The sequence below is a fragment of the Toxorhynchites rutilus genome, chromosome 2 (genome assembly GCF_029784135.1).
Source record: "Toxorhynchites rutilus septentrionalis strain SRP chromosome 2, ASM2978413v1, whole genome shotgun sequence".
NCBI classification, from domain to species: Eukaryota; Metazoa; Arthropoda; class Insecta; order Diptera; family Culicidae; genus Toxorhynchites; species Toxorhynchites rutilus.
Window position 1 is genome coordinate 177263006 of NC_073745.1, and position 12839 is coordinate 177275844.

Below are 12839 nucleotides of genomic sequence, written 5' to 3' on the forward strand. Positions count from 1 at the left end.
AATTGAAAGAGGCATGCAGATGGGAAATTATGGAATTTTATATCATTCCCCCAGTTCTAGTGACCAGCGCTTTCTAGAAATTTTAGAAAACTGATGAAAAAGCTTTGCTGATGGCGGTATGATAAATATAATTGCTAATGACTTTAACATTGACTGGCTTAATGTGCGAAATTCGAATCAATTGAAACAATTATCACTTTACCTTAATTTAAAACAATCTGTAAACGAAGCTACTAGAATATCTAAATATAGGAGAACTCTAATAGATCACGTGTATTCAAATTTTGCTACTGTTCATTCTTTTACAGAGGCCAAATTCAAAGTAAAGGGTGTGTCACATCAAATTGCATCACGGAAAAAAACGCTTTAGAAATTTAATTTTTAGGAATTATATCTTCAGCTTTCGCTTATAATCAGATAAGAGTGTATAGATCACGTTGGCCATGCTTCACTGTCAATTTTTCGTAAATTTGGAAAAATATCGTCGAACGAAAAAGAGCGTCGTGAATTAATCCTGTGCACTCATTTCGAGAATCCGAAGTTGTCACATCGGGACATCGGTAAGATGCTGGGAATCGTCCAATCCACGGTCAGCAGAGTACTAAAACGATACTTCGAGAACCTAACCATCGACCGGAAGGTGAAGAACGGCAAAAATGGATGCTCCGTCAGTGAAAAAGATCACAAGCGCGTAGTTAAGCAGTTTAGACGTGATCCGAGAAGTTCGGTCCGGGATGTCACCAATAAGCTGAATTTGTCAAGTTCATTCGTCCAGCGGACCAAGCAGCGGGAGGGCCTGCGTACATACAAGGTTCAGAAGGCTACTAACCGCGACGAAAGGCAAAACATGGTGGGGAAGACGCGAGCCCGGAAGCTGTACACCGAAATGCTGACGAAGCCGCATTGCCTGGTAAGGGACGAAACTATCAGAACTATCAGAAACTATCCAAGTTTGCCAAAAAGTACATGGTGTGGCAAGCGATCTGCTCTTGCGGAAAGCGGAGAGCCCCCTTCGTGATGACCGGCACGGTAACGGGCAGGTTTACCTTAAGGAGTGCCTACAGAAGCGCTTACTACCACTATTGAAGCAGCACGAGGGCCCGACCATCTTCTGGCCGGATCTCGCTTTGTGCCACTATTCAAAGGACGTGTTGGAGTGGTACGAAGTCAACGGGGTCACCTTCGTGCCAAAGGAAATGAACCCGCCCAACGCGCCGGAGCTTCGCCCAATAGAGAAATATTGGGCGATTATGAAGCAGGCCCTCCGGAAGAACCCAAAAGTTGTCAAATCGGAGGCGGACTAAAAGAGAAAATGGATTTCTGTTCAAAAAAAAACTGCAACCACATAAGGTTGTACAGAACCTTATGGACGGGGTAAAGAGGAAGGTTCGAGCATACGGGCTTGGGCTCGAAGTATGAATAAAAAGAAAATGCCAAAAGTTGTTTAATAGTTTTTATTTTACTGTCTAAAATTTTCAAAAAGATCGGTCTACTGGGCGAATTTCTACAGCGTCTTTTCCGTGATGCAATTTGATGTGACACACCCTTTAGGGTTGGGGGAAAAGAAATGTCGTATTTCTGATCGAAATTTGACGCTTTATTTACCATACTTAAAATTATCCAATTTAAGTCAAATATGCGCCGTTTTGTTGGCAAACTTGTTGCCATTTAGAAGGCAACTTCACTCGGTTACAGTCGATTATATCAATATATCTTTGGAACAGCGAGAAAACAACAACAATGACAACACTTGCAAGTATCAAATATCATGCTACATGTTATTTAGTATTGCCTCAGTGAAATTGCACCTCCATCGTTCGTACAACGTAAACCAAGCGCCAAACAAGCGTTCACCATAGCATGCATACAGATTCATACATTGGTGGCTTGAAACTACTAGGAATATAAACACTTCCCATCATTTTGCGCTATTCTCAAAAGAAACACTTCTGTTTATATTACTGGCCTCGAAAAAAGTTGCATTACTTTCTCATACTCGAGATAAGCGCAGCTGTCACCCTTAGTGGAGGAAGTTTTGCTACTGGCAAGCGAAACCTAATCACATACAAAATTCCAGAACGACATTCACTTTCTTGGTGATTAAACAAAGGAAATAAACTCTTTTTGTTAATAACAACCTAGCACAACAGTATCAATGCTTCATTATGATCAAGACTAGTGCAAATGCAATCCTAGTTGAAGGCAGTTTTGCGACTGGCACGCGAACCCAAATAACTTATAACATTTCAGTACGACATTCAAGATGCTTGGTATTCCCCAGATGATTTTTTGGCGCACAACTTAACGCCTGCTTTGCCATAACGTCAGTTTAATACATTCATGCAATGTCAAAAGCACCATCGAAGCCCTTATGATGACGGAAAACAAACTATGTTCACTGCTTAGAAAAAGACTGAATTATGCCACACAGCTTGTACTCTGCTGTAACACCCATCGATGCGAATTCGCTGATGAGTTTGTCAAGAGCAACCGCCTTCACCACCAACGGGGGGAGCTGGTTGCTGCCTGGGTAACGGCGTTTACATTTTCGACCGACGCGCCGAAGTCTCCTACTTCGCTGTTGTTCGATGCGAAGGCTCGGTTCAGTGCGAGCGCTTTTCACTGCACCAACATCGCGTGCATCATTAGATGACGCTTGCCTTCAAATTTTATTGCCCCTGGCAATGCGTTCGTTTTTTGCAGGGCTCGAGCCAGCCTTCCTCTTCTTCTTGCTCATAACACACTATGCGAAGCGTCCAATTTATGACGCGGAAAGAAAAACACACGATACGAATAACGCGAAAAACGAACTGGAAAAACCACACGACGATATCCAAGTTGAATTACCACTGGTGGGGTCCAATCTTAGATCGAAGCGCAGCGAAAGCAAAGTGAACTGGATTGCTCAACAGTCCGATGCCGAATGAAAGTTTGCCTCAGCGAGATCCACTGTTTGTACTCTAGGCAAGTATTCCCCTTCATTCTTCTTTTCCTTTGTTCACGGTGACTTTATATCCTACGATTTCCCCTTCGTTGCACGTCGATAAGTTGCTCGGTATTGACAGCTCTGTTCGGGAAAGCACACAAATGGACTGAACAAATGCACGGGAAAATAGAAACGCTTAAAGTTTTCATGAATTTTAACCATTTACAAACCAAGGGATTCTAATGTATAGCATATTAAACAAATCTTAGGGAATTTCCGATTCGTTTAGTATGTAAATCGCCGAAATCCGTTCGCGGCAAAAATAGTTATTAACGTTAACTTTATTTCATAAAAACGTGACCTGTTTTCTGATTTGGCACCCTTAATGAAAGACGTAGTTCTACGTCAAACAAAAAACAGCCAGATTTTGCAAGCCTCTTTTGAGGCCAACTTAGTATCACCAAGAGCGTTTTGCATGGACCGGAAGAGATGATAATCACTTGGAGCCAGGTCCGGACTATACAGTGGGTGCAATAGGACATCTCATCTGAGCTCCCGTAGCTTCTGGTCATCAAAGATGTGTGAGGCCAAGCGTTGTCCTGGTGGAAAACAACACTATTCTTATTGATCATTTCTGGCCGCTTCTGGTCAATCGCCTGCTTCAAACGGTCAAGCCGCTCACAGTAGAGAACCGAGTTGAGGGTCTGGCCATAGTTGAGCAGGTCATAGTGGATAATTCCCTTCAAATCCCACCAAAAATACAGCAAAACCTTCCTGGCCGTCAATCCGGACTTGGCGATGGCTTGGGCCGGCTCACCGCGCTTCGACCACGACTTTTTTCGCTTCAGGTTGTCGTACGTGATCCACTTTTCATCACAATCTTCTTCAAAAATGGGTCGAGTTCGTTCCGTTTCTGCAGTGCATCGCAGGCGTTGATTCGGCCTAAAAGATTTTTTTGCGTCAACTCGTGTGGCCCCCATACATCCAGCTTTTGTTGGAACCCAATCTTCTGCAAATGGTTCCAAACGGTTTTATGGTCTATACCCAGTTCCTGGCCAATCGAGCGAGTGCTCACATGCCGGTCTACTTGGATGATTTCAACGATTTTATCGGTTTCCACGACGATTGGCCTACCAGTACGGGGTGTTTCTTCGACAGCCACTACACTAGAACGAAATCGATCAAACCAACGCTGTGCTGTGCGAATCGTTACAGTATCGGGTCCATAAACTACACGAATTTTTTCGGCTGCCTTCGTTACAGTTTTACCTCACAGGTAGTAAAAACGTAAAATATGGCGAATTTATTGCTTGGTGGACTCCATCTTTGACGCGCTATAACTTAAGACTAAAAAGAACAATCACAACACTGTCAAAACGACACTTGTAGCACAGATTGTCGTCTTTAAATAGCCGTATAGTATGACCCGATAAGTACAACACAAGATATGTTTAAGTGTAGCCATATATTGACAATATACGACATTTCTTTTTCCCCAACCCAATTTATCAAAATATCACTCAAGTGTTGATTTTTGACAAAACTTTTTTCGAGATGACAGTAGATCTCGACGTTTCATGCAATTTTCATAAATTTTCAAAAAATTCATGTTCTATTCAAACATCTGGATTTTGAGTTACGATTTTTTCGAATAAAGATCAATGATTTTGAATTTGAAAAATCTGTCGTAATTTCAGATGATCATATGCTAATAAAAATCGTGATTTTAGGCAGTTTCCATCATGAGTACCAAGTTTCAAAAAAGATGGGTGGGTAATGTCGAGGACATAACCGGAGTGACGTAGGACTATACAAAGGGGACAGCTTTTGCTAAATATATATTTTAAATATATTGTTTTATTTTCTTCTCCTACGTGAATACCTATCTATCTATCTGAAAAATGGATTAGTATTTGTTTACTCTTTATGAACATGTTGGGGGTTCTGAAAGGAACCTTTGGTGTTGTGTTTTTGCGTTTTTTCTACAAACTTGATTCTTGATTTTTTTCTGAAGGCATTGTACTTATGAAATGTTCAACTCCGGGCATCTTTCGGCGTATGCACATATCGTACAATCAAAATGATGACAGTAATAGGGAATGCATAGGTGGTCATCAGCTCATTATCATATATTTCACTATTGAGCACATTACCGTACCTTAAACTGTGGTTTCGGATACGAATGAATTGTAAGATTTGTAGTATCCGCAAACAAAGTAAATAAAAATGAAAAAGAACTGAGGTTTTGGAGACGAACTCTACGATCTGTTGAGAAATAAACAAGCTATAAGCGTTCTGAAAAACCAACAGCAAATACAGGGACGGATGACCTTCGGGTTAAAGTCCTTCAAAATAAGAACAGAGCAGCAGGAAATACATAGCTCATCATGTTGCACCTTAGTTATTTTTCTATACAATGCAGATGTAACGTCAGTCAATCAATCAACAATCAGTTATCAACCGAAGAAAGCAGTTCTTGCTACCGAGAAAATTCGTTAATGCGATCCTGCATACAACGTGTTGTAATTTGAAGCCACTTTTAATTCGGAAACCATGTATGGGTTTGTGAAAACTGAATGATCAATTTAAAAGACCCCAATAAATTCAAGAACAAGCATAAACAAAATAAATCAGTTTATATTATATGTCATATTATGTCACTTTAGAATGCATTGGTATTGTGACAAACTTTTAATAACTCTTCTTTGAAAGGTTTAATGGCCCTGAAAGCGCCGTGTTTTACGATGGCTTGTTTTGCCACCAAAGCAGTCTGTATAAACAAACTTTTTCCATCTTCTACCTGCTGCCGTTTTGCGTTTGCGTTTGCCACTCGCTAAAACTAGTTGTTGCCACCGAACCGAATGTGCTCTGTTCTGTAGGCGGGTTTCCTTATTGTCGTGAGCAGCTTTGCAAGCCAACTCGAGCACTCCGGCGGCCGAAATTCTATAACCACAATTAGGTATACTGGTGCTCCGGCACCAATCCGTTGATACGATGTGATGTGAAACGATGCCATACAACCACACTGATTCACGGTTTGAAAGAGAATGATATATTTTTCAGCGAATCCGCGCGTTTTATACTCTAGCGGTACACGCTCACAGGATAGAGACAAATCGGCAGACTCAACCATTGAGCGTTAAAAGGCAGCGATTGCAAAAAAATACATTCATTACGATGTGTTCGCTCGTTGGATTCACATGCAGCCTAAAAAGGGTCCTTTTCAGGATCACAAAATTATCTTTAATCTAAAGAGTTTATTGTTTTGTTATCACTCGATATCCCCATCTTGTTCGGCTAAACCTTCCTGTTTAGCGATTGCGTTTGCCACTCATCACAGCTTTCACAGTTGGAAAATTTCTTCCTAACCAGCTTGTGACATGTTGTACAGTAAATTATATTTAATGCGACGTGCCGAAGCAGCACTCAGTGTCGCATTGGAGGCGATTTTAACCTGTAATTGAACATTTGCGATGACAGTGGTACAGTGTCGACTTTCAATGTGGGGTCATAATTTGGACCCCGAACTCTATGTTCACAAAAATATCCAAATAAATATGTCGCATTACAGGTCCGTCCAATAAGCTAAATGTCGACTGTACTTTCAATCTAGAAGTAATTTAAGAATTGGTGAAAATTGAATAATCGGGAAATTACCCAACCATCAATAAGCTCAGAACAACTGCCAAATTCTCATACTAATCATATCCTGGAAAACAAATTATGAAAAAATAAATTTGTGTTTTATTATTATTTTGGATATTGTTTTAGAAAGCATTGAACTGTATTTCGTAAACTCTTTTTTGGAAGGTTTAATGGCCCTGATAAGCGCCTTGTTTTATGTAATGGTTCCAATTTAGAAAACTTAGTACTCGTGGTTTTGAAAAAAAGACGAGTGGGTAATGTCGGGGACATAACCGGAGTGACGTAGGACTATAAAAAGGGGACAGCTTTTGTTAAATATATATTTTAAATATATTGTTTTATTTTCTTCTCCTACGTGAATACATACCTATCTACCTGAAAAATGGATTAGTTTACTGTTTACTCTTTATGAATATGTTGATGGTTCTAAAAGAACCTTTGGTGTTGTGTTTTTGTTATCACTCGATATTCCCATCTTGTTCGGTTAAACCTTCCTGTTTAGCTATTGCGTTTGCCACTCGCCACAGCTTTCACAGTTGGAAAATTTCATCCCATCCAGCTTGTGACATGTTGTTCAGTAAATTACATTTAATGAGACGTGCCGGAGAAACACTTTGCCACTCACTGAAACTAATTGTTGCCTTGATGAGCGCCGAACCGAAGCTGCTCTGTTCTTGATGCGGGTTTTCTGATTGTCGTGAGCAGCTTTGCAAGCCAACTCGAGCACTCCGACGGCCGAAACTCTATAATCGCTGTTAGATATACTGGTGCTCCGGCACCAATCCGTTCGGCCTAGTTACCCTTGCGGAGCAATCAGTGAATGCGACACACAGGGAACTGGAGACCTGCACGGTTCGAGTGAGACTTTGCCTTTCCCTTAACTTGTCCTCCTTTGTTACGTCCACGATGCCGATGCCGTACAACCACACTGGTTTACGGTTTGAAAGAAAATAAGATATTTTTTTAGGGTCCGCGTGTTTTATACTCTAGCGGTACACACTCACAGGATAGAGACAAATCGGCAGACTCAGCCAGAGGGGCGAGTCCAACGAGACGAACGAATGAGCGTTAAAAGGGAGCGATGGCAAAAAAATACATTCATTACGATTTGTTCGCTCGTTGGATTCACATGCAGGCTAAAAAGGGTCCTTTTCAGGATCACACAATGATCTTCAATCTAAAGAGTTTATTGTTTTGTTATCTCTCGATATCCCCATCTTGTTCGGCTAAACCTTTCTGTTTAGCGATTGCGTTTGCCACTCGCCACAGCTTTCACAGTTGGAAAATTTCTTCCCATCCAGCTTGTGACATATTTTACAGTAAATTACATTCAATGGCACGTCGCATTACCACCACTCAGTATCGGATTGAAGGTAATTTGAACCTGTAATTGAACATTTGCGATGACAGTGGTACAGTGTCGACTTTCAATGTGGGGTCATAATTTGGACCCCGAACTCTATGTTTACAAAAATGTCCAACTAAATATGTCGCATTACAGGTCCGTCCAATTAGCTAAATGTCGAGATAAGTGTAAATTACTGTACTTTCAATCTAGAAGCAATTTAAGAATTGGTGAAAATCAATAGCTCAGAACAACTGCCAAATTCACATACTCATCAGATCCTGGCAAACAAATTATGAAAAAATCAATTTGTGTTTTATTATTATTTTGGATAATGTTTTGGAAAGCATTGAACTGTATTTCCTAAACTCTTTTTTGGAAGGTTTAATGGCCCTGAAAAGCGCCTTGTTTTATGGAATGGTTCCAATTTAGAAAACTTAGTACTCGTGGTTTTGAAAAAAACCATTTCGAACGCCCTCGAAGCCGCCTTGTTCTGGATTTGCCACCAAAGCAGTTTGTATAAAGAACAAACTTTTTTCTTCTGCTACCTGATGCCGTTTTGCGATTGCGTTTGCCACTCGCCACTCGCTGCAACTGCCTATTGTTATCTTGATGTCCACCGAACCGAATGTGTTCTGTTCCGAATGCAGGTTTTCTTATCGTCGCGAGCAGCTTTGCCAGCTAACTCGATCACTTCGGCGGCCGAAGCTATATAACGCCGGCTAGGTGGACTGGTACACTGGTACTAACGCGCTCGGCCTAGCTACCCTTGCGGGGAACTCCAGATCAACACGAGCGGGAACTCCAGATCAAGGTTCGAGCGGGATTTTGCCTTTCCCTTCACTTTTCCTCCTTTGCCATATCCAACCATGGCTGCTTGTGTTGGTTTGTTGATGTGAGGTGATGCGAAACGATGTGGTGTACGGTTCGGATGAGAATGATCGTTACGGCAGCGGAGCGGGGATTTTTAAGCTGACTGGCTGGCTCGAGAATTACGCATGTGTGAGACTGCGACCGATGTTTCGTTCATTTTTTTCTTTTTCCTTTCCAATCGTGCTTCATTCTATTTCGCTGCTGCTCTGGTTGCCCGTTTTGGTCGGTACGATTTGAGGAGCACAAAATGGACCAATCAAAAATGGGCACATAGTGTATTTGGACAATGCTTGATATTTCACAATTATTCAATTATTTATCTCAAGAAAAATGAAATGTTATTCGTTATGATAGATGCGTAGATATATTTCCTATCAATTGATGCAAAAACCTTTGCGATCTATTGAGGAATGCTCGAGTTATAAGCGTTCCAAATCTTGCATTTTTTCCTACTTGTTCAGTGCCTAGATTTCCATTTCACCCCCTATATCTTCCGGTTAGACGTAGTCCTACGTCAAAACCATTTCGATCGCCCTCGATGCCGCCTTGTTCTGGATTTGCCACCAAAGCAATTTGCATAAAGAACAAACTTTTTTCTTCTGCTACCTGCTGCCGTTTTGCGAATGCGTTTGCCACTCGTCACTCGCTGCAACTGCCTGTTGTCTTGATGTCCACCGAACCGAATGTGTTCTGTTCTGAATGCGGTTTTCTTATCGTCGCGAGCAGCTTTGCCAGCCAACTCGATCAATTCGGCGGCCGAAACTATATAACGGGGGCTAGGTGGACTGGTGCACTGGTACTAACGCGCCTAGCTACCCTTGCGGAACAATTGGCGAATACACCTATGGGGAACTGCGAACAACACGGTTCGTGTTAGTCGAACACCAGATGATATCCCTGGTCATTATGCACAATGCTACAGTGCGTGTGGAAACCCTCTGTTGAGACAACGGTACTCCTTATCCTAATCCCTAACCTGTCATGTCCCACAGAAATTGTTGCCCTTTTAACCTCGAGTAAACCGCGAGTATTCGGTCGAATCCTACTAAACATAGCAATTAGTTGAAACTTTGTATAAACAAAACTTGAATTAGCGGCTCCGCAAAGCTTATGCGATTGAGCCTGAATGAATTGGAAAAAAAACACGGTTCGAGCGGGATTTTGCCTTTCCCTTCACTTTTCCTCCTTTGTCATATCCAGACATGGCTGCTTGCGTTGGTTTGCTGATATGATGTGATGCGAAACGATGTGGTGTACGGTTTGGATGAGAATGATCGTTACGGCAGCGGAGCGGGGATTTTAAACTGACTGGCTGACTCGAGAATTACGCATGTGTGAGACTGCGACCAATGATTCGTTCATTTTTTTCTTTTTCCTTTCCAATCGTGCTTCATTGTATTTCGCTGCTGCTCTTGTTGCCCGTTTTGGTCGGTACGATTTGAGGAGCACAAAATGGACCAATCAAAAATGGGCACATAGTTCATTTGGACAATGCTTGATATTTCACAATTATTCAAATATTTATCTCAAGAAAAATGAAATGTTATTCGTTATGATAGATGCGTAGATATATTTTCTATCAATTGATGCAAAAAACTTTGCGATCTATTGAGAAATGCTCGAGTTATAAGCGTTGCAAATCTTGCATTTTTTTCTACTTGTTCAGTGCCTAGATTTTCATTTCACCCCCTATATCTTCCGGTTAGACGTAGTCCTACGTCAAAAAAAATTATCAATGGAACAAACCACATATACAACTCGTTCAAGTCCTTCATCACTAAAGCATGATTTCCAATAAAAAAAATGGTATCGATTATGACTGATGGAGCTAAGTTGGAGGTCATAATGCATTTATGAATCATTGCAAAATTGATGATAATATTCCAAATTTTCTCAACTACCATTGTATCCATCAGCAAATACTGTGCGTGAAAATATTGAAATTCGATGATGTGAGGGATTTGGCACTTAAAATGGTCAATATATATATATAGTTAAAATAGTTAACTACGCATAAAAAGCAGTTTGCAGAAACGCAAATTCAGGGCAAGAGAATGGATCAAATATCGGAGAATTATTATTACACCCCGAGGTGCCAAGTTAAAAAAAAATCATATCATCTTCATCTTCAATTCATGGCGATATATTTTTCAAATCAAGAGAGATGAAGCTCTTGATTTCAAATGTATTTCAATTTCAAAAATATATTTACTGTATTTATTGGAATTTATTTTGCGAGGAAATGTGTTGTTGATAACTTGTTTCGGATGTACTTATACCCGAAAACAATATTTTATACTATGAATACAATCGAAATAAAACTTCATTCTCCTTTGACAGATTACTATTTGGCAGCTTGTTTACAAATAAATTTGAGTGCATTTGAACAAAAATATGAAAAACATGTCGAAAATATACAACTTAATGTTTCCAGCGCTTTATCAGATACAAAACAAACATTCAGGATAAAATGTGTTCAAAATGAAATTGTGCGCAATAGAAATAAAAACATTAAAAATAAAAGAACCTATTGTTATCATAACTAACTAGTTTTTGAGAAGAAATCATTATTCTCTATACCTAAAACAATATTTTACAATCAAACTACTTCTTATTAACGATGACTTAAAAAATATATTGTATTGGTAGGAAGGGGTGGTGAGAAGTTTGGTCACCCCTGCTATAGCGGATATAGCATCAGATTTTTCATTTATAACGAGAGACCGACTAACATCTTAAGCATGAATCATTTGGATCAAAATCATGGATCAGATGTTGAAACAGAGGAACTTGTATCAGAGATGGACGTGTTTAAAACGCAGATAATGGACAATTCCCTGACCTGAACTCCTCGGTGCCTTTAGGCATCTTGGACATTATTCTCAGATATTCTCTCGATGCATTTTATCCTAACATCGAGACGGCACTACGAATTTGACTGACGTTTCCAGTTACAGTGGTATCGTGCGAACGCCGTTTCAGCAAGTTTAAATTCATTGAAAATTATCTCCGCTCTAAAATAAGCCAACGCCGACTCAATGGCTTGGCCATTCATTCGAACGAGAATGATTTGGCTAGATAGTAAGCGAAGCTGGTAATGGTATTTCTAGAAGGCTATAATACGAATAAACTGCTCAAAGTGAACATTGGTATAAGTGAGTAGTTTTCCTCATATTTATACAAAATATCACAATCTTAAAACTAGTGAAAAAATTTAAAAAAAGTGGTACTTCTTGGGGCGTCATTTTCATCGTTTGCCGGGGCGCTGTCTACCCTCACTACGCCGCTGGTTGTTTTGTACTTGAAAATTGAAAGTAGCACACAGATATCATTGTTATGAGCATTGAGTCTATGCTTCAAATCTCAATTATTAGATTAGATTAGATGACAAGGAGAGCAATGATCAGTTGTTCAAGAATTTTGCCATTGTATCATACTATGAACGTTGTCTTGAAGATTTGATAAAAAATATTGTCATCGACAACTTTGGTCTTGGACGAATCGTGATGATTGCGCGTAAAGTTGAAGTTTGTGGAACAGTGTACAGTACACTCTATTCTAGGCGATTAGCACATATGTTCTAACCACGCGCTCACGAGAGCCGTACAAAGCAATGTTATCTCAAATCTTCTGATCGTTAACACATATGCTGAATGCGCTATTAGTTCAATTACGACTACGTTATTGTATTTTCAGATCTCCCAAAATGGCACACTCATCAAACGATGCTAACGCTAAACAGTTTTCGTAAGTTTTTTTTGTTCTTGAACATGATTCATATACTATATTTATGTGACATAATTTATGGTGTACATATTTCATATACTTCCAGACTTGTTCCTAAAATAATCAACGGAGGAATAGCTGGAATTATTGGAGTTTCATGTGTATTCCCTCTTGATTTAGTAAAAACACGCCTACAGAACCAACAAATTGGACCTAATGGAGAGAAAATGTATAGCTCAATGTAAGTATACTTTCACAATTCTACAAGTGATCAAGAAATTATCAAGAATATCTCAACATTCAGATTACGATAAAAATGTTACA

General features: G+C 40.0%; 1 protein-coding gene across 1 annotated transcript in view; it reads left to right on the top strand.

The window, feature by feature from the left end:
• Positions 1–12839, top strand: part of LOC129764639 (mitochondrial glutamate carrier 1-like) — a 97355-nt gene that overhangs the window by 9417 nt on the left and 75099 nt on the right. Inside the window, exons 2-3 of the mRNA XM_055763907.1 lie at positions 12486–12536; positions 12622–12756. Coding sequence (XP_055619882.1) covers positions 12496–12536; positions 12622–12756 — 176 coding nt within the window. The 5' untranslated portion in view covers positions 12486–12495. The remainder of the gene's footprint in view (positions 1–12485; positions 12537–12621; positions 12757–12839) is intronic.